Source organism: Electrophorus electricus, chromosome 10 (assembly GCF_013358815.1).
Source record: "Electrophorus electricus isolate fEleEle1 chromosome 10, fEleEle1.pri, whole genome shotgun sequence".
Classification (NCBI taxonomy): Eukaryota; Metazoa; Chordata; class Actinopteri; order Gymnotiformes; family Gymnotidae; genus Electrophorus; species Electrophorus electricus.
The window spans coordinates 16,622,545-16,644,428 of record NC_049544.1 but is presented as its reverse complement, the minus strand read 5'-3'; the positions used below and the strand labels follow the sequence as shown (position 1 = coordinate 16,644,428).

The window sequence follows — 21,884 nt, the reverse complement described above, 5'->3', positions numbered from 1 at the left end:
GAAGGAGTCAGAGACTGAGTGAAGTGCGTCATAGGGCACTGAATGAGACTGAGACTGTAGTGTAGTGAGACTGAGACTGTAGTGTAGTGAGACTGAGACTAGTGAGACTGAGACTGTAGTGTAGTGAGACTGAGACTAGTGAGACTGAGACTGTAGTGTAGTGAGACTGTAGTGTAGTGAGACTGAGACTGTAGTGTAGTGAGACTGAGACTATAGTGTAGTGAGACTGTAGTGTAGTGAGACTGTAGTGTAGTGAGACTAGTGTAGTGTAGTGAGATTGTAGTGTAGTGAGACTATAGTGTAGTGAGACTGAGACTATAGTGTAGTGAGGTTGTAGTGTAGTGAGACTGAGACTATAGTGCAGTGAGACTGTAGTGAGACTGAGACTATAGTGTAGTGAGGCTATAGTGTAGTGAGACTGAGACTATAGTGTAGTGAGGCTGTAGTGTAGTGAGACTGAGACTATAGTGCAGTGAGACTGTAGTGAGACTGAGACTATAGTGTAGTGAGGCTATAGTGTAGTGAGACTGAAACTATAGTGTAGTGAGGCTGTAGTGAGACTGAGACTATAGTGCAGTGAGACTGTAGTAAGACTGAGACTATAGTGTAGTGAGACTGTAGTGTAATGCTAAGTGATGCACAGTGAATTTCCCTGGTGCCCCAACAGATGACTGATTTTAAATGGGGAGTATTTTTTTCTCACTGAAGATCTAATCATGTGGTCACATTTTAATTACTCCAATATTTTGGTTTTTCAAAAAAAAAAGAAAAGAGAGGTAATTGTTGTGTTATCTTTCATCCTTCTCATCTTGAACTGTGTCTGTTCCCCAGACTGGAGCTGTCAGTTATGGTGGGGTAGTAGCACAGGCACAAGTCGCACAGGCTAAAGACGTCGTAGTTTCAGGCAGCCCTCAGGCCGCTCCAGCAGACGCCCCGGCGACGTCCAGCCATCGAGATCAGAGATGAGGAAAACGATCTAATCCTACCTCTCTCTGCCATCTGCTGTCCCCCAGTTATGCGCTTGTCTCCAGCTTTTTCACTGACTAGGAGGCATGTGGAGATATAATTCAAAGAGATATTCTAATCTTATTGGATTGTTTTGCATGGATAAATATTTAGTGCTGCTTAATCTGACTCAGTGTAATGATACAACGATGGAGTGGTTTATTATTCCGTCAGAAGCAGGGAGCCGCGTGATTAGCTGCGTTCCACTGCTCTGCTCGTTAACGCGTGCGCGCGCATGCACTGCTGTTTACTTGATTTTGGAGCGGTGAATTAGCATAAGAATGAAGAGGGGCTCCTCAGTGAGGCTGTCTGAACCACTAGATGCAGAGGCTGATCTAAATGAACAGCTTATTACAGTGGCAGAAGCTCCTTAGTGCCTGTCAGGCATTCAGGGAAGGAGTTTTACAACACACCAACCCCCCCCCCCCATTCTTCTCACTGCAAGACCCCTGTACGGCCTGCCTGCGTTGAGCGTTGCTCAAATCGTGCACTTTTAGCAACTCGCCCGTATAATACCCGTGCTGCGTCTCCTGCGTTTTTGCTGTTTCGTGCAGTCCTGTGTGAAGCACTCCTATTGTTCAGCGGCTCAGCGCTTGAATAGTCCCGCTAGCAGAATAGCTGAATAGTCCTGTTAGCAGCTGCAGGTTTCTGAGGGCTGGTGTTGTGTGATGCACCGTCTGCACCGAGGTCCTGGTCTGGGGACTCCAATGCAGAAACCAGCTTCCTCCCCAAGGCTTTACGATTATGTTAATGGTAGATAATGTAATCTGTGAATTAGCCTTGTTTCCAGATGCAGAAGTGCAATTAGCCAGCGATTAGCCATGCTGATCCCCTGACCTTTCTGTGGGCCTGCCTCTTAACTGTCCTGAGCACAAGTGTCTTCAGTACCAGAGAAATACAGTATGCCATAAATGTCAGTCACCTAATTTAATTATCCTGTGTGTCTGGGTGCGCGTGCACGCGCGTGTCCGCGAGTGCCTGTCACCACTCATTTCACTGTATCTATTTCATCTCGCGCTTTCTCTCTCTCTCTCTCTCTCTCTCTCTCTCTCTCTCGCTTGATGTGTGCTCTTTCCTACAGAGCACAGAACTTGTTCAGACAAGCCATGCGTTCTCCGCTCATCCTGTTCCATGTGGTGCCAGCAGCGAATAAAGCACAGTATGAACAGTTCTCTCAGACCAAGAGGCACCTGCAGTCCGCTCCAGGTCAGCCTCCTGCCCCCGCTCCAGGTCCCGCTCCAGGTCCCGCTCCGGCTCCTGGTCCGCCTCCGGCTCCCAGCCGGCTCACCCCCGACCCCAAACCCGGGGACCGCAGCAGCCTGGCAGTCGGGGGCATCGACTACAACCCTCAGAGAATGTCCAAAAGCGGCCTCCACCCGAATCTCAACCAGCGGCCGCTCTCCGCCCGCCCAGAGCAGGGTGAAGCCTCTCCCGCCGGACCGGCCTCCGTCAGCCCTCCAGGCTCTGCCCCGCCCTCCACCTCCATGGGCTTCGGCAAAAAGGTCGGCCGCAAGTTCAACGTCCAGCTGAGGAAAGGTACGAGCATACGGCAGGGGGCCGAACGCGCGCGCCGCGTCTGGGGCAGCCGTTTTCTCCAGCCCTCTCTGCTCCCGGCGGTTAGTGCACTGGCTCTGTGTTACTAACACAGTTAACACTTGAAAGCACCACGATTGCCGTGGTGAGAGAGTGCAGCCGTCATCCTGTCAGCCTGACCTGCTGCACCAAATCCCTTTGGTTCTGCATGACAGCACTGCTTCAACATACCACACTGCACAAGAACTGGCCATCTAACACACACACACACACACACACACACACACACACACACACACACACACACAGTAATGTATTTCTGCGCAGCAAGAGATGTCTCTGGCCTTCACTTATGACGGGCCTCAAACAGAAACATGCAAAGCGTCACACGGTGACATGATGCTTATTGTGCGTCCTCCCCGCGAGTGTCTCGCTGTCCTTCCTACCCCTCGGTGGTAATCACACTTTCCCGCTTGTTTATATGAAAGAGGACAGTCATCTTTGGCAGCAGGCTGGATCCTCTGCTCTTTATTAGCTTCGCACAGTGTGAGACGAGGACAGCAGAGACACAATTAAACCCCCGACAACAAGCCCCACCCCCCCGGCGTCGTGTCCCACTGGGGCACGTGCACCTCACGTGCGCCTTTAATTGAAAAGACAGCTGCAGGCAGCGAGGGAGCCGTTAGACTTATCTACGAGTGGCACATGCGCGTTCCTCGTGCGCTGCCCCTTACGCTTAATAGGAACAACTGCAGGGTGTGTGTGGGTGCGCGCGTGTGAGAGCCCCCCCCCCCCCATGTTTTAAATTTGTGGCCTTTTTATGCAGTGTGTGAGAGAGACAGATCAAGTGAGACAGCTAGCTTGTTTGTTTGTTTATAGGTTAATTTCTTTGGTGTGCATTTGTTTGTTTGTTTGTTTGTTTATGCTCTTTTCTGTTTCTGCGTGTTTGAGGTGCAGAGGGTGGGGAGGGCTGCCCTGTCTCTCGTCCCCTGTCTTCACATGGCTTTCCCAACACTGTTTTCAGACTGTGTGTGAGTGTGTGTGTGTGTGTGTGTGTGTGTGTGTGTGTGTGTGTGTGTGTGTGTGTGCGCGTATATGTGCGTGCGTGCTGGCTCATATGTTCCTGATGCACCAGATGCCGTGTGCCGGAGCTCTGGCGGGAGTCGCTGTCAGGGCTGGAGGAGGGGCATTGGAAACAGTTTGCGCACGAGAGGGATGTGTCCCAGTCTAAGCGCCACACACCCTGAGCAACCGCTACACACCCCGTCCCTATCGGGCAGCCCCACAGCCCGCTAGTGCCGACCTGCTCTGCCCGCCAGCACGGCCCCTTATTTACGGTCTTAGCAACTGCAGAGCTTTTAGGGTTCTGGAAGAATTACAGCAGGTCATTTTTTTTTTTTTTTTTTTTGTCCTGTCAAGACTTTTGGTGTTTGTTTTGAATTCCAGTTTTATGGGCTGAGCTGTTTGGCTTGTCCTGTTTCCTCAGATAGGCTCTGTTTGTTTTTCCTCTGTTGTGGACGGCTAGTTTGAGGCCTTTTCACTCATTCCCATGATTAATTATTTTTACATCTTAAAATAGTATTTTTCGTGGCCAGAGCCCAGCTTTTCTCTCTCTCTCTCTCTCTCTCTCTCTCTCTCTCTCTCTCTCTCTAGTTCAGGGGGTTTTACTGGCATGACCACATGTAGTTATAGTATGGCCATCTCTCTCTCTCTCTCTCTCTCCCCTATGCTCTGTCTCTATTATTCTCTGTGTTCTAATCAAATAATGGATTATGCAGTGTATTCTTCCATTTTCACCTCCGTTTTAAGGCGGCTGCGCTGCTTCATGGCCGCCGCTTAATTAACTTTTTGGAACCGGGACTTTTGGGCTAATTCAAAAAGGGAAAACATTTTTTCCTTATTTTCCACTCGCATTACCAAGAAAAAAGAGAGCAGAAGACATCAGTGATTAATTAGCAAGCAGCTGTTAGGGATGCATCTCTCTAATTACCTGATTGAGCACCATTAGTGGTGGACGCTCGTAATGCCCTGAACGCTGTGCGGTGAGAGCATCAGATCGTGTGTAATAATAACCCCGCGGGCTGTGGCAGCCAGTAGACCAGGAGCAGCCCGGACCCATAACATCAGCTTCCCGCGGTTTAGTAGTGTCCGTGGCAGGCAGGGAACGCTCAGTTTGCCCGATGGGAGCTACCCCGAATCCCCCTCCCCTCCCCACCCCACCCCACCACCCGCTTTGAGAGGCACCGGCCCATCGCGAGCTGCGGCGGTGAGCTGAACGCATGGCGGCCCGGCCGCGGCACGCCTGCGAGACCATCTCGCCGCTGCCCGCGCAGCTAAAAACGGCGCCCCGCTACGGGACGGTTCTGCCCTGCGCACAAACGGCCCGCAAACATTTAATTAGGGCTTGCAGTGTGCCTCGTACGTTTCCAGTGTTATATGTTTCGATTTATACATGGACGCAAGGGCAGTCGTGCTTTAACGGAGCACACCCCTGGTTGCGATGGCTTATTAGACACAGCAGGTTTTTAGGTTTTAGCTCGGGCTGTAATTTTAGCGTGGCCTGCACGTAATGCCTTTGGCGGGGGTGGGTTCAGTTTAGAAAGTTTGCATGGCTTCGTATGAAAGGTCTTGACGTGTCTGCCGGTCAATAGAGATGGAATCATCTTCGGAAAGCAGGACGCTGCCCTGCGTTTGTTTGAGTGCTCTGATTTCTGTGCAGTTGTTCCACTATCTGTTCTTTAAGGATACCATCCGAGCTGAATATTTACTAAGGTGTCCTGGCCGTGGCGGCGGCGGGTTAATGGTATGGCGCTCGTTCTGCTTTTCCCAGGTGCGGAGGGGCTGGGCTTCAGTATTACATCGCGCGACGTCCCCGTCGGCGGCTCCGCCCCCATCTACGTAAAGAACATCCTCCCCCGTGGAGCGGCTATCCAAGACGGCCGTCTGAAAGCCGGAGACCGGCTGCTGGAGGTGAGGGGCGGAAGCCGTCGAGCTCAGTGGGACGCTGACATCATCACACTCCCTCATCTGTGTTCTCTTCCTGCTCGCGGAGGGCTTCCTGTCCGGGTCTCGGCAGCTGGCAGCTGTTCTCACGCCCGCTGTTCCAAACACATGCCCATACCTTACTTTCCTCTTTCCTGTTTCCCATGGTGACTCTTCTGGAAGGCTTCCACTCGGAGGCCGCCAGTCTAAGGCCCATTGTTTTAATGTGCGAGGCCGTGCGATTGGCCGGGAGAGCTGACGCGCTCTGCGCCTCCCCTACCCGCGGGGCGTGGCCTGCGACACACACACACCCCATCCTCCAGCGACCCCATCGCATATCTGCCAATACGATAATAAGGTGGACTGTAATTCTGTCCACCACTCCTCACTGACCGCGCCTGCTGACATCACCACTGACTCGGCAGAGTGAACCACGTAGGGAGGTGGAGGAGATTAATTATGAGATTAATTATGAAGCCTCACTGGTTTACCATTTTAATGACTAAATATGCCCCCCCCCCCCCCCACACACACACACACATTTTGTTATTCTTAGTGTGTATTGTCTTTAAGATAATTGAGATTAATCCTTATATCGAAAGGTCTTGGGCAGTCAAGTCTTAGCCAAACAGGGAACGCAAACACTGTAGTATCTACCAGAGAGCGCAGACCTGTTTTAGGTAGTAATTAATCCCCTACCTGCATAATCTCTACAGTCCTACAGTCGCTTAGCAAAGCAGTGAGACATCGTGTCCCTCGAGGCGGGGACGGACCCAGCCCGTGTTCTGCCCCGTGTTCTTAATCCTGCTGCGTGACCCTCCGGGCTCGTGCCCCGCCTTACGGATGCGACCTTTCGGAGAGCTCAGGCAGAGAGATGGGCTTGCCCCACCCACAACCCCCACACCGCACACTCCTGCCACCTGTGCACCCTGTCTGTGAATTCTTCGTTGTTAGTATTCATAGATTCGGGAAGTGTTAATTACAGCGATGAAGGAACAAGGTTTGGTTTTTTTTCCCCCATTTTAATGTAAAAAAAAAAAAAAAAAAAAGGTTGCTTAGAAAGGAGAGACGGTGAGTGTAGAGTCAAGGTCTGAAGCACTGAGATCTTGCATCCGAGGTAGAGAACAAATGACCAGGGTCTTTTGCTGGGTCTCCTTCGTCTATTGCATACATGTAGATGTGAAGGTGTATATCTGCAGCTGGAACGAGGAGCAGGTAAGTTACAGATACTCCACCACTGCCACTAGACTACACCCCCAGCTGTAATGGAGATTAATGAGCACTGGAGATTTCATTAGGAACTGTTGCAAATGGAAAGTTTACACGTGCTGCCCATATTCTTTTATTCCGACTACTGTGTGTGGGGGGGGGCCGTGTGTGTGTGGGCGTGTACAGGTAAACGGGGTGGATCTCAGCGGGACGTCTCAGGAGGAGGTGGTGGCTCTGCTCCGCTCAACTCCAATGGGTGGTGCTGTCGGTCTGCTCGTTGTCAGACAAGAAGATACCTTCCTGCCTCGGGAAGTGGTGAGTCTCTCTCTCTCTCTCTCTCTCTCTCTCTCTCTCTCTCTCTCTCTCTCTCTCACGCACGCATGCACTTATCCCCTCTTTCTCCATTTCCTCCTGTGCCTCACTCACACATGGGCCACAGGTACAGCTCGTCTGTGGCTTGGTTTGAGTAGCGAGCTCTGTTGGGGTAGTGCAGTGGGAGCAGGTGGGCCTCCTCCTACCTCCCAACCCTCCCAACCCCTGCCTTGCCGTGCCGCTCCAGCAGTGGTCAGTGCCTCCTCTCCCGGTCCCCTGGCTGACGCACCCTAGCCGCTGGCCGGCTCGTCTCCGGAAGGGCCTCCAGACGTAGCAGGGGAGCTCCGCACAGATGATGGAGTGGGCTTTGCTTAACGTTGCTTAAATGCGTATCCTGCACGCACTCCTCATTTCTTACGGGGTCTGTAATCATGTAACGGAGACGACGGCACCGGTGGGCCGGCACGCCTCAGCCCCGGCCAGCAGTCTCCTCGCCACGCGCTCAGCACCTGCTCGCGTGTGACGAGATTTGACGTCTCCCCGGCCTCCCGTTACGCTGCCGCTGTCTCTCCGCGCGTCCGTCCCTCTTCATTTCGGTCCAAAATTGAACGTACTTTTCCGTCACTTTTCTGCCGTTCTGACTTTATTCGTGGCTTTCTCCCACTCTTTGGACCCTTTATGCTGCCTTTTTGAGAGAGAGAGAGAGAGAGAGAGACATAGACAGACAGCAGGAGAGAAGCGCTTCATTACACTCATTGGCACATTAACATTCAGGGAACTCTGGCTCCTCAAAGCCTGTTCAGCATTAAAGTGTCGTAATAATCCATAACAACTCATGTTCATAAAAATCAGATTAGTGAAACATCCCTTCAAAGCTGACAGTTATTACCAAAAAAAAAAAAAAAGGAGAAGAAAGTGAGAGAGGGAGCGAGAGATTGAGGCAGTTTATTACATCTGTCATTTTGGAAAAAGACGAGAGACGTGGGCGCTGACTGGGTGGTGGAGCGGATGCCGCGTAGATGGGAGAGAACGGCCCCAGATCAGCCGTCTGCCGACCGGAACGTTCTAAGTCGGGCTCGGCGCGTGCTGGGACTCTCCAGCCACAGAGGCCCCTGTGGGATGCCGGCTGCCGCGGGCTGCTCCCCGGCCTGCTCTCCGCCGCCGCGGCGATTTCGTTAGATCGAGGGGGGGAAAAAAAACCACGCGCTCTTAAGCCGTGCCAGCCCGCGAGCCAGGTCGCTACGTAGCCGCCGCATTTCCGACAGAGCAGCCTCCGAAGAAATATCACCCCCAGATCCCCTTGATTCCCTTCATGGGCTTGCCACACAGGATTAGCCTTCTCCTGAGCCCGGGGGAGCACGGAGCACCCCCGGCGCACGCAAGGCTTATTGATAAGGGCATCGGCGCTGACCTTTACTCACAACGGAAGGGGGAAGAGCCGGTCCACGGGGGAAGAGCCGGAAAATGAGGTCTGATACCCCCGTGGCCCTCAGAGACAGGGAGGAAGAGGAGGGGAGAGAGTGGGAGAGGCGGCCTGGAGTAAGAGAGAAGCCAGGCCGCGCGGGTTCGGGCGGGGTCACGGCCGGGTTGTGTGGGGTGAACGCTGACGTCCCAGCCGAGGGTCGACTGGGGCCAGTCCTGCCGATCGCTGCTCATCACTGAGACAAAGGAGGAAAAGGTGTTAATGCCTTGCCAGGAATGCCGCTTACCCTCGAGCCCCCCCCTCTCTTCCATTCATCTTAACTGTTATTCGTTCAAAGTGATCCCTGGGCCACAGCACCTCCTGACGTTTGCGTGATGCTTTTATGAGAACATGACCTGCTCTATATCAGAACGGTGAAAAACCTGGAAGAGATTCACTCTCCTCCCCTCCCCTCTCCTCTCCTCTCCTCTCCTCTCCTCTCTTCCTTTGCTCTGGCGTCTTGCCGCTTTCATGGGGTTTAGTTTGCAGGCTGTAATTCTGTCGGCTGTGTTTCTCCTTTTATGGACCGAGAACGTAGCAGATGGCTGGAAGAATGAGGATGAATGGGGCCATGATGAGGAGCGAGATCCAGAACAAATATGGGGATGATGAAGATGATGAAGGGGAGGGAGAGAGAGATGGTCTCAGCTGTCTCACACTGCCACACACAGGAGTGGCAGAGCTGAGACGGAGCTGGACTAAGCGTCTGAGCCCAGGAAAATCCCTGCTGATTAAAAGAATGAAAAATCCAGGAAAACCGAAGCCAGAAGCAGGAGCAGCACAGCGAGGGAGAGTGAGCACGTGCAGATGGACATGATGCACTTGACGAAATCTACCGCCCCACTTTGAAACAACACGCATGCCGAGGTCCGAAACCCGTAATCCAAGGCCACGGACGCTTCCCTTTGAATAATTCATGTCCACAGAGGCAATTACCTGGCGCACTAATGTAATCCTCGTAAGGACAGGCAGTGTGAGCGCATTAAAAAACCTCAGAACATACATGCGCGCGTGCGCGCGCACACACAGTTGCATTGTGTTAATAAAAGGGCGCTGTGGGGCACCTGTCCACCTTTGGTTGTAATATATCTGCACGTTTTATCTCCCAGCATGCACTCCTATGACTGAATCTCTGCACCTGTGCCGCTTACGTCACAGAAGCGAGTGCCCATTGCATCTTCCCCTTCTCTTTTTCTCTTTCTCCCTCTCATTCTCCCCTTTTTTTATATTTCTCTCCCTCTCGCTCTCCCTCTTTCCATCTCTCCCCTGTGAACTGAATGTCAGTGTCGTACACCGTCAAGCATGCTGGACAGAAGGGAAGAGATGAGAGGAGCTGCTGTTGGAGCAAGGCTAGTGAAATGACAGGAAATGACATCATCCGGTGTTTCACCTGTTGAGTCATGTACCCAGCAGCAACAAGGCATCACAACAAGGCAAACATTTGCCTCAGCTGTGCCAGCCGAACCTGTGGTCGTGTTCTTCCTGGGTTCTGAGAACGACCCGGAGAACCTCTCTGCACTTCTGTAGACCTCAGTCACAGCAGGGCGTCTGGCCGACGGCAGCTTGTTTACTGCTAGCGCCTTGCGGGGATGTTAAAGGGAAACGTCACTCCTCTGAAAGTGTTGCTGTGTCGCTGGGTTGAGATCAGGCCTGCTCCACTAAGCTCAGCATCCTTATACGAAGCTACTGTGTGCAAGTCAGTCAAAACCAACCTCACACCTGTCTGACTGAAAGAGAACTAAGTATCCGACTTCCGGGGAACGCAAGCGCTTGTTTCGTCAATGGCTCACTGAACATCAAAGCGCTAACCAGCTGCCTTTGGAACAAAGCTTTTTCATTGTGCTTCGAATTTGAAAACGCGAAAAATAGTAGCGAGGCGTTAGGACCTTTGCCCGCGTTTTTAAATGCTAAGTCACGTTAATCCGAGCAAACCTGCCTCGATAAGAGCCATCACTTCATCAGATTTGACATCTTCTCAGTCCAGTCCTCAGAGCTACCAGATGGTCCACACTTTGCGCTAAATCACCTCTGAACTAAGCCAATAGGATATAGGGCCAAGTGTATGGGAACCAACCTTGGTTAGCGCCAAAATTTGGACCGTCTAATGGGTCCCAAGAACTGGGCTGGGAAACAGTGATATGGACCATGCAGGGACATACAGTGTACCTATATCCAATGTAATACTGATCTGCTCCTTCCTAAACGTTTGCCATTTTCAGCAGTAGCTCACTTTATGAATGATGATGGCTTGTTAAGTCCGTGCACACTATCCAGCTGTGCTGTGCACTCCTCTCTAATCAGGAGGGTGCCCATTTCCATGGCTGCTGTTCATTAATCCTAACTGTAAGTGCAACTTGTTGAAATCGAAGTGACACTTCCATGGCTGTAGACCAGATGACAGCGCGAACGGTTGCTTCATCTGTGTTTAGCACAGGGTAGTAATTAAAAGTTGCATTAAAAGTTCCCTTTTATGATCAGATCAGAGTAGTCATGAATCCATTAAAGTGGGGTTGCCAAGCAAAGAGGATCTTGATCGAACAATTAATTTGTGAATGCAGTTCTACTGACAGCTGGAGTCATGATTTCTGTTGCCAGAGAGTTTCTATTTTAATAACTGCCTTCATTGTCCCTTGAGCAGGTTGTACAGTAAGAACTCTGAGCGCTGCGATCAGACTGCGGGCTTTGAATCTCAGTTGTGCCACATGCGGTGCATTTTCAAGGGCTACTGATGTATGCATCTGGCCATGTTCCTGGCAATGGGGAGAAACATTACAGTCTGGCTTTCTCTTTTGGTAGGTTTTGAGGGCTGCACAAAGTAGCCATCTGTGGCCCACCTTTATATAGCATCGTATATGTCAAAATACAATCTATAACAAATTCAGAATCGCTTTGTCATTCTCACGAACAAGTTCCTGGTTTTTGAATGAATTTCATGTGCTTATGTAGGTGAAACGTTGAGAATCCACATGAACTTCAGAAACAATCGTCCTTTTGTTTGATTCCCAAGCGATTGCGGCGATCTTTTTCAGTGCATGCTTTCTCAAATGGGCCACAATTATTCACAGTAGATGATATCTGGTTTCTGTGAGTCCATAACGCACGCAAGCGCACATGCGCACTCTGCTCCAAAAATAAAGGTTGGGTCCAAGCATTCATGGCACCAGTCATGTTTGTGTGTGCTTTGTGTGTGTGTGTGTGTGTGTGTGTTTGTGTGTGTGTAAGGGGAGAAGAATCCAGTAGAACAAGCAATTGAACTGCAGAGACTTTGCCTTCGTCCCTACACCAGCCTTTATTGGAAGTATTGACGCAAACACAGAGGAGAACTTTTGGAGGACGCTCGGCTTAGGCAAATACTTAAACACATCGACTGCATCGAGACCCCGTCCGTCAAGTATCGACCGCGGTGTTCAAAAGTGTGGCTGAGTGCTGGTCACCTGATGACCGAACCTGCTGGGAGGTTAAAGAGTTAAAGAGCAGGCCATGCCAGCTCAGGGCAGGCTCCACTGCAGAAAGCCACTAGGGGGCGTCTCTTTAAACGTTCGTGTGGTGTTCATGGCCGAGTTGTTTGTGGCTGGCCGTTTCCATAGAAACAGGCCGGAGGGGCAGAGTATGGGAGAGGTTTGGGGATGAGTCGAGCTTTATTGCTCTAAGAAGGACATCTTTTTGCCCGTCCCCTGATCTCCGTCCACTTAACCCAGCGCTCCGACATCTCCAACCATCCGCCACCATCTGGCTGTGATCTCAGCTCATCTTGACGCACAGCAGCCACGAGCAGGCCGGCTACCGGACGATCGGAGCCAAAAGTAACGGCAGAACCTTCCGTTATTTATTCAGTGGCTGTCGTCTCGGACGTTGGCGAGGGCGGGGAGGCAGCGTCTGCAGTCAGTAGGCACGTCGGCTTCTGCTTTTACATTATTAGCTGTCTGGGAAAGTTATGCTCCTGGAACCTCGCACTCATGGTGAGCTCACGTTCCGCACGCCCTGCTTACAGAGCGCACGCAGATGCGTCTCCTCCTCCACGGCACGGCAGGGGGCGGAGCCGGCCACTCCGAGCGCTCGTGATCGGACCTGGGCGTTGGCCCTCCCTCCTCCTGAAAGACGGAGTGCTGAGAACAGGAAGGCACTTAATTAAACCCTCCAAGTTGGGAAGTCTCTCAGGCCGTCGAGTTGGAAAGTCACCTGTTTTAAGACTGTTGTTTTAGGATTATTTTTTTTCTGTGATATTTTTCATACACACAGAGAGAGGCCCGAGAGCTGGACGATAACACGTCGACGTCTGAACGGCTTTGCGGAGGCGCACCACGGTCCGCCGCGTGCTCGGGCGAGGCGCCCTTTCCCTAGGCCCGAGACCCGGCCGCACGGTTCTGTGTTACGCGAGGCGTCGCTTTCGTGACCTAACAGAAGTACCGTACCGTATTTTTTTTTTTTTATAGATACGTTTCAGATACAGCCCACTTTGGCAGTACAGAAAGTGGTCCGGACGCTGCGTTAGGGATTAAACTCCCTGCAAAAAGCCTTCCCGCCCGGCATTTTCCAGCCGCTTCCACTCGTCTAAAAGCAAGTGGGCGATGATGTTCACCAGCAATCTCCTGCACTTTCTTCCCCCATCCCTCGGTGATTGTTCTGGAGGCCATAAACCCAGTGTGACTTTTTTTTTTTTTTTGCAGGCTGCCGCTCCGGCTCCTCCCCCTCTCTCCCGTTGGGCATGCTACTCTGTCCCCCACTGTGGAAATTACCCCACGCCTGTCCATTACTCACGCCGGGAGCATTTAACTTCAATTGCCTGTGTGAAACCCCCCCCAAACGACTCTGCTCTCTGGTTTTTTCTCCTTCTCCCCTCCTTCTCTTTCTCCTTACTTGAATTTACTTGTACCCTCTGTTTTGCTGTTTGCAGATGAGCGCCGGCCGTGCTGATGAAAGCTTTTATGGGCCGCGTTCGTTCGTTCGTGCCGGCCCTGCAGACGGGCCCCGTTTGGCAGTGATTAAGCCCGATGTCACCAAGTGCGCCAGAAGACAATGGCACTTTGTTGACGATCCAACCCCCCCCTTTATTTTTTTTGTGCACCGGTTCGGAGCTGCCACCTGTTTTCGTTTAGTGCCTCGTCTTCAGCAGGAGCAGCCGCGGCGGTGATTACCTCCAGAGAGGAGGCGCACGCGGACCCTCCTCCCGCTGCTCCTTGACCTCCGTCGCCCAAACAATGGGTGTTCGGTGGCCTGAGGTTAATGTTTTCATGGCATAGATGGTGCTGACGTTCATGTACGGGGGCCTTTGCCCATCCTGGCGTTTACATGAACTTGATTTTGCCAAATTTGCAAAGCTTTGCTACCCCGGTTGCGGAGTTGACCACCCTGAGAGCGTCACGGCGACAGTCACTGCAGATTCAGCGGGTCTGAGCTCGTATCAGCACCGCCTTATACAGCGTTTCACGTTCAGATTTTAAAATGATAATTGTGACCTAGTTGTGTTTATCTTGAAATAATCTGGCAATTATTTCCACCATAACGACTTGTCTCTTGCTCTGTCTCACTCTCTCTCACTCTCTCACACTCTCTAATTGCACCTCGGTCTGTGGGCCGTGTATTAGGTTGATGTGTTTAATATGCATCCTTTATCAGCAGTCGCCGGGGCAAAGAAACAGCAGTGAGGAAATTCATGTTACAGTAGTTATCATTCGGAAGCCTTCCTCGCAATTACATCCTTGACTGATTTCTTTTAGGCGTTTAAATTCATTTCCAATGACCTTTATGTCTTCGCCCCGTCCGGGTGAGGGAGCCGGGAGGGGGAAAAAGGGCAAACGCTGATAATTGTTTCGGGCATGGAATTGTCAGAAATTTTCGCGGAGGTTGTGTGAAAGTGGAAGGTGTGCGTTCTTTTTTTTTTTTTTTTTTTCCCCCCCATCTTTAACTTTCTTCCCTCCGGTCGCACCTGTTCTCCCTTTCTCCGTGGTCTCGGAGTCGTTCGGTAGGGCGCTCTCTCTCACCCGCGCTTCATTTCCTTTGTCTCAGTGCAGGCAGCCTAAATCAGGTTCACTCCTGAAACAAAAGTGCGTAATGAATGCGCATGATCCAGCCCGATTCCGAATGAATTCATTTCTCTGCTGCACAATAGCCTGTGACAGGTCTATTTTCCGCCGTGGAGTATGACTGTGTGAGAGAGAGAGAGTCTGAATGGAGTGTACACTGTGTCAGGCGTTGAGATTGCTTGTGAAGGTGAACTGATTGGAGTGTATTCAGACTTTGGCACGTGGAAGTGGAAAGACTCGCCCTTGCCCTTTGCTGAGCCGACCTGTGTGGTGGATCTCTGAACTGGTACGACGCAGCTGATTTGGAGTCAGAGAATTATAGTGCGTGTTTAAGTGACTGACTGACACACACACACACACACACACACAGACTGACACTTTGGAAAGTGACCCTTAAACTGGGTCCTGGGAGATGCTTAAGCAGATACGCTTACCCTGTTGGGAAAAGCAACAAAAACCAAAAACCTGCTACTTGGAGATGAAACTCCTGTTTAGGTTATTTAAAAAAAAACATTTTTAAACAGAAAGTGTTGGCATGGAGGTGCACATCTTGCTGCACCTGCAGGTGTAGCCTCTGCATCCAGCTTCCTAACGGGGGGCTGCGACAGCCCCAAAACCCCACGCGCGTGTCAGCCAACGACACCTCGCAATGGTGTCACCCCCGAATCCCTCACGCGCGCGTGCCGAGCTCATAACCCCCTCAAACCGGGGTTATGCTCGAGCCTGGCAGCCATGTCCGAACCCCGATCCCCACCAAAAGCGACGGCAGCGCTCTTCCGGAGACGAAGGGCCGTGCTTAGGAGCTCACTGCGGAGCCGGAGCCGGAGCCGCGGCACGTGTGCTAATTTGGGAAAGGATGGCATGCCTTCACCTGTCTCCTCCAACGCTACCTGGGGCTGACTACTGTCTGAGAAGAGCCATCTGGGTTGCCATGGCGACCGCTGTAGCATGTCATTGCCGTGGATGGGCTGAAATGAACTCTGTGTGAGAGAAGGTGGGGGTAGGAGGAGGGTGGGGCACAGAGAGGGTGAGAGAGAGAGAGAGAGAGAGAGAGAGAGAGAGAGAGAGAGAGAGAGAGAGAGAGAGAGAGAGAGAGAGAGAGAGAGAGAGAGAGGCGGTGCATTGTGATGAGGAAGGAGAGAGGGGCTTCACCTGAATGCTCCACTGCATCCTAATAACTCCAGTGTGTGTAAAGTTTCCGTGTGCTGCGCAGCTGCTGGGACCAGATCTCTGCAGTTGGACAGCCCCCCCCCACCCCAACTGCTGGGGGGCAGCTCTGAAAATGACCCCAGCACAACCCCTGTTCCGTAGGCAGCTCTGAAAATGTCTCCGGCGCAGACCCCTGTACTGTGAGCAGCTCTGACAACGAGCCCATCAGAACCAGAGTTCTGGGGGGGAAAAAAAACACCGATGTAATAACCCAAGTCGCTTTACACCCCTCACCCTGACGTAGTTCTAACACTCAAGCGCTGAATTAACAACTGAATTACTTCTTCCCTAAAATCCATGGCGCTATAATTAATGGGCCTTGACGGTAGTAATCCAGGTGGATCTGCTCTCCAGGTGCTGGAATCCCCCTGCCACAGCTGTTCTCCACAGAGCTCAGAGCAGCAGCCCCTCTGATTGGGCCGTAATCAGAGAGAGGGCCCCACCCACTGCATGGGCGCCATGGCAATGCTCCGGAGCAACCCGTGGAAGAGTCAGAGCTTGTCGCATGACTTTCCCTACTTCATAAATCAACAGGCAGCACTTGCCTAAATGTTCTGATCACTCCAAGATGTTCTGATCGGTATCACTGTGTGACGTGTGTCATTAATGCGTCATTAGTGTCTTAAGCAATTAAAAATGTATTTTAACATTTTACTGTGTTTATCCCCCCCCCCCCATGTATACATTAAGGGCTGAATATAGCTCTTTCTAGAGTGCCTAATGTGTTCTATATAAAGTTCTCTCTCTCAAGTGGGTATTATATTTATTTAACATTTCTCTCTGTTCTCCTTTTTCTCCACTTCTCTGTCTGTCTCTCTCTCTCTCTCTTTCCCCCGTAGAAAATAGAGGACGATGATTTGGTGCTGACTCCCGATGGAACAAGGGAGTTTGTGACCTTTGAGATTCCTCTCAATGACTCGGGTTCCGCAGGGTTAGGGGTCAGCGTCAAGGGCAACCGCTCCAAAGAGAATCACGCGGACCTGGGAATCTTTGTCAAGTCCATCATCAACGGGGGAGCTGCTTGCAAGGCAAGAAGACTCAACACCGAGCATTTTCTAGCATCAAATGTTGGATGAAATGACTCCCGTCTGCTGCTGTGGTTTGAGTGTGGTTTCTGCACTGGGTCCATGCACAGTCAATGCCTCCCATTTACCGACATATCTGACCTCTCATATCTAGTTCTAGCGTTGCATCAGCAAGTGTTTGAGCATTATAAAAAAGATCTTTGTATGTGTGGGTTTTTTTTTTTTTTTTTTGGTTTGTTGTTTTTTCTCCTCCCAGGATGGCCGCTTAAGAGTGAACGACCAGTTGATAGCTGTGAATGGAGAGTCACTGCTGGAGAAGACCAACCAGGATGCCATGGAAACGCTACGCAAGTCCATGTCCGTGGAGAGCAACAAGAGAGGCATGATCCAGCTCATAGTGGCCCGCAGGCTGAGCAGGAGGGCTGAGGTGCGTGCGTGCGTGCGAGCACATGCAGGTGGCGTGTTTAACGTATGCGCTTCTTGCTTACCGAAGCCTAGCTGCGCTGTGGCTCTAAGCAGCTGGCTACACGGAGCCCCGAGCCGCCCCGGAACGCCGGCGCAGGCCATCTGTCGCCGCGCAGGCCGCTGGACAAGGTGGTCCTGGCTTGTGCGCCTAGCCTGCTCGCCAGAGAAGCGCGCCGCGCACACGTAGCCCGGCCTCGCCACCGAAGAAGTGAATTAGATGGAGGTCTTATCAAGCCTGAGCAGAGCGCGGGCGCGAGCGGGGAGGGAGGCCAGGCGAGAGATCGAAAGCAATTCAGATAGTGCTGGAACGCTCGCGCCGATTGGGGCCGACAGGGGCTGGCTCTATGAAATATCAAATATCAGCTCTGACTTTTTCTTCTTTCATTCACATCTCTCCTCTCTCCCTGTCGTGCTAGGCTGGTGTTAGGCATTGTGTATTTAATTTTTCTTGAGTGGTCCTCACATACTCATTATAGCTTAATCCACGGTCTGGGAATAATATAAAGAATGTGTTTGATTTTTTTTTTTTCTTCCAACAATACCCCCAAACACTCTCACGTGATGGCTTTGCTTGGTCTTGACCAGGTCTGTCCAGTGGATGTTTGTGTTTGATTTGACTGGTGCGCCTTACTGCTAGTACTTGATTAGGAGTGGACCTCATACTGTGCTCCTGATTCATCACCCGCACACACACACACACACACACACACACACACACACACAGACACACAGACACACACACACACACACACACACAGACACACACACACACACACCCGCACACACACACACACACACACACACAGACACACACACGCACACACACACACACACACACACACACACACACACACTCACCAGTTCCCTCCAGAACTGCCCAGATGCAAGGTCACTTCTTATCTGTCCATCAGATGGCTGCCAGGTTGTTTGGCTCTGCCCCCTCTGCATGAGCCAGATCTGTGCTGGTGTCCGTCGGCGGTCTCCAGCTGGACGGGCCCCCTGCCGCAGCCCAGCGAGATGCGCTTGAAACGAGCCTTTCATGCGTTTGCTTTTTATTTCAAATGACCCCCCCCCCCCACCCTCTAGAAACCAGCAGTCCACACACTCAGTGCTCGCAGAGAGGAATGACGTTGCACGTGTTCCTCCGTAACAGCACGGCCGAACGCCTTCGCATCTCGTCCTGCGTCTGGTCTCTGAGCGAGCGGATTTCGGCTCAAGGGGCGCGGAGATCGGACCTCGTTAGCCTTTCTCTCGCCACACCTCTCACGCCGACGGGGGCCCGGAGGGGAGGACGGCGACGTGGCCTTCGATATCTTGCCCGTCTCCGCCGCAGAGGGAGATCCGCAGGCTGGCGGTCCAGAGGTCGTCCTCGCGAGCTTGGAACGAGGCCTGCTCAGGTCGCCGCAGAGCTGTGACGGCAGCCTCGGTGAGGTCGCGCCCGTTTGTTGTCATAGAAACAGGAGATGCACAAACAGTCGTCTTCCAGCCGGCTACTGGATGGACAGGAAAGCGTCTGAGTCTGGAAGCCCCCTGCCTCCTCTGTTCTCTGCGATAGACGGGCTCCGGCCCCTCACGTAGGAGCTCCTAGTGCGAGACAACAGTGGGCATTCAGCACAGCTGGCTGGTGGCACAGGGCACCCGATCCTAGACCGGGTGGGAGAAGGATGAAAAGGAGTGAACTGCCTGGAATGAAACTGAGATAGAGTGATAGAAACAGAACGAGGGACAGCAGAAAGACAGAGAGATGGTGGGGGTAATAAAGAAAATCTGGATTGCCTCAAGCGAGAGAGAGAGAGAGAGAGAGAGAGAGAGAGAGAGAGAGAGAGAGAGAGAGAGAGAGAGAGAGAGAGAGAGAGAGAGAGAGATTGTAGCGGGAGAGCGCCTGGCCTCTGGGGACGAACGGGCATGTTCTCTGCTCTTTGCTGCTGTGTGAAGTATTCCGTCGTCACTCAGCAAATTCCGGAGCACACAGTCCGAGATTCCGATGAATACGATCCATCACTGTCTGCTCACACCGCCTCACCACCTCGCCTGCTCTTTCTTTCTGTATATTTCTGTGACCGTGTGTTAGGGTGCGTGTGCATGCTTAAATCAGCCACACACCACACACACACACACACACACACACACACACACACGCTTTTACTGTGAATACCAATTATGATCATGTACATTAGGCAGTCGTTTTAAGCTGCTCTATAAACGGAGCGCCGCTATTAGCCGCGTGCTAATGTGCTCTTGTATTAAGGAGTTAATTGCTCTTCACGGCCCAAGGAGAGAACAGGCAGACGGGCACGCTGGCGACGGCCTCGGCATGGCTACTAGTCCGCCGCAGAAAGAACAGAAGCACTTGGAGCAGGATAGGCCCTGGCTTTGGCGAAGGTGACCTCTGTCCTTTGACCGCTGAGCCATGCTGTGCCATGACCCACAGAAACATGTGCATGACTGCTCGCTTCGGGCTTTTCCCCGCTCCTACTCAGTAATTCAAGTAGCGTTGCAGAGCACTCCTAATTTGGAGGGTTTTCTAAATAAACTGTGACTTTCTGTTAATATAACATTGCGCGTTCACACAGTTAAAATTCCGGGAGAGTCATTTCAATCCCATTAATTTCTTATCAGACTTCGGAGGCTCCGGCCTGGGCTCGCCGACGCCTCAACGCCGTCACTTTGTTGATCTTTAATGAGCTTTGAGCTTTGTCTTAGATATGAGCCTTTGTGTGGGTAAAGTTGTCCGGAGTTCGTGTGGGTCCGTGGCAGTCTCAGAGCATAACTTCTACTTCGGTATTCTCATGCAGTTAATGGACAGCCATGCATTTTACAATGCAGTGCTGTAAGTGGCAATCCCACAGACTTGTTTCTTTGTACATAGTATAGGTGTTGGCTATTAATGTAAATTTATACTTGTAAATATTGTATATTCAAACACTTGTGAATACAGCATGAGCTGATACACATACAGCTGGTTATATTGTGTATATATAATAAGGAATATGCAGTATACACAAAATATTCAGATATTTGCCCAGCACATATTTAGGGTTATTCGTTATTAAAGAGGCTGCAGGAATCGCGGCGTAACTGTACAGTGAACAAGGCACGTTACCATCAGACCATCACCTTCTGAGCAGAATTCACTCACCAAAAAGATCAGGAGTAGCGCTGACCAAAAGATGACGGGTACACTGTAGGGACAGTCAGAGTTCTACTTATCCTAATAAAATGGCAAATAAAATGCAGGCCTTTTGATGTAGTAGATTAAATTGGTATCCTTGGGGAAATCCCTGGAGCGCTGACTAATGTCTTAGGTTTTCTGATCATAAACATCACATTCATATTTTGTAATCGTGAGCTTAGCTATATCAACACCTTTGTTACCATTCCCATAGAAACACACACACACACACACACACACACACACACACACACACACACGATTCTGTGTTCCCGAGTTCTATAGCTGGAATAGATCCTTCCTTGCATCCTACGTGTACACAGCAATGCTGATGCTGTTCAAGACGCTTCCAGCCAGCGCATGAATGAATGTGTGAGTGAGAGGCGTGTGCATGCTCATTAAAATCCCGTTCAAAAGCAAGGCAGCCTCTTCTTCCCAAGAAAGATTTATGTACGCATATTAATTGATTTGATTTGCGTTCATGAGCGACCTGTTCTCACAGCTCGTGTGTGCTGCGGGCTACTACAGCATCACCGTGCAGCTCCGTATAGCGAGCAGCAGGAGTCTCCGCTAACCTGCGGGGTCTCTACACTCCTGCCATTGTATCTCTCCCGTCTTTCCGAAAGCGCATTTACATATGACGCAGGCACACCCATCTCTATGCATTATGCATGAGGAGTAGGAACATTTTTTTTTTTTAAAGGTTCAGTTAGGTTGTGGGTTGTTTTTGTTTTTTTTAATTGAAATGAAGACATCGGGGCAGTGGTTCCACGCACAGTTCAGCAGGTGGAGTGGGGCCTCCTGTAGGGCTCGGCTCATAAGTGGAGACTTTCATGCAGAACGTTCCTTTCTCTTGACCACATGAAAGGGGCTGAAATTGTTAGAATGATATAAGTGGAACCCCTGAGAGAGGCACTCCAGCTGAAACGCATCGCTAACCGCTTCTCTCGTTCCGGCCTCTCTCCCTATCCGGCCTCTCTCCCTATCCGGCCTCTGCTGGCCAGCATCCGTGACGCGCAAGCAGCCGGCAGGAAGGGCACAGGAAGCCGGACACCGGGAAGTTCGGGCTGTGGACCGTGTGCGGGATATCTCTCTCTCTCTCGACCCCCCTCGCCCTCTCTCGGAATGTGCGCGCGCAAGCAAGGGGACGGCTGTCCGGGCCCGTGCACGGTGACATCGAGGTGGCCCGGCACGGAACCGTGTGACGGACATGTGAGTTGACGCGGTGGAGGAAACATCGCAGTTCAGCACGGCGTCTCCACGGGCCGTCCCGGGGAATACAAACGCGATGATCGATGGCATCTCGAGAGCACCGTCAGTCAGAAAAGCCAGTAAATTAGGGCTTTATTGGTATTGATCCGGACTGGCCGTGTGGATGCTGGGCAGGGCGGGACCAGGCTGCTGAGACCCCTGCGGACCGAACCTGTGGTGGAGGGCGGGCCTTCTTAACAGACCTCAAGGTCACTGCCCTGGTTAACATCCATTAG

At 51.7% G+C, this 21,884-nt stretch overlaps 1 protein-coding gene across 5 annotated transcripts in view; it reads left to right on the top strand.

Annotated features, from left to right (window-relative positions):
• The window catches only part of pard3aa (par-3 family cell polarity regulator alpha, a), a 275,373-nt gene that overhangs the window by 136,302 nt on the left and 117,187 nt on the right, over positions 1 to 21,884 (top strand). For all 5 annotated transcript variants that reach the window (XM_035531038.1, XM_035531039.1, XM_035531036.1 and 2 more), the window contains 5 exons: positions 2,087 to 2,541; positions 5,369 to 5,508; positions 6,916 to 7,044; positions 16,575 to 16,763; positions 17,017 to 17,187. In XM_035531038.1, coding sequence (XP_035386931.1) covers positions 2,087 to 2,541; positions 5,369 to 5,508; positions 6,916 to 7,044; positions 16,575 to 16,763; positions 17,017 to 17,187 — 1,084 coding nt within the window. The remainder of the gene's footprint in view (positions 1 to 2,086; positions 2,542 to 5,368; positions 5,509 to 6,915; positions 7,045 to 16,574; positions 16,764 to 17,016; positions 17,188 to 21,884) is intronic.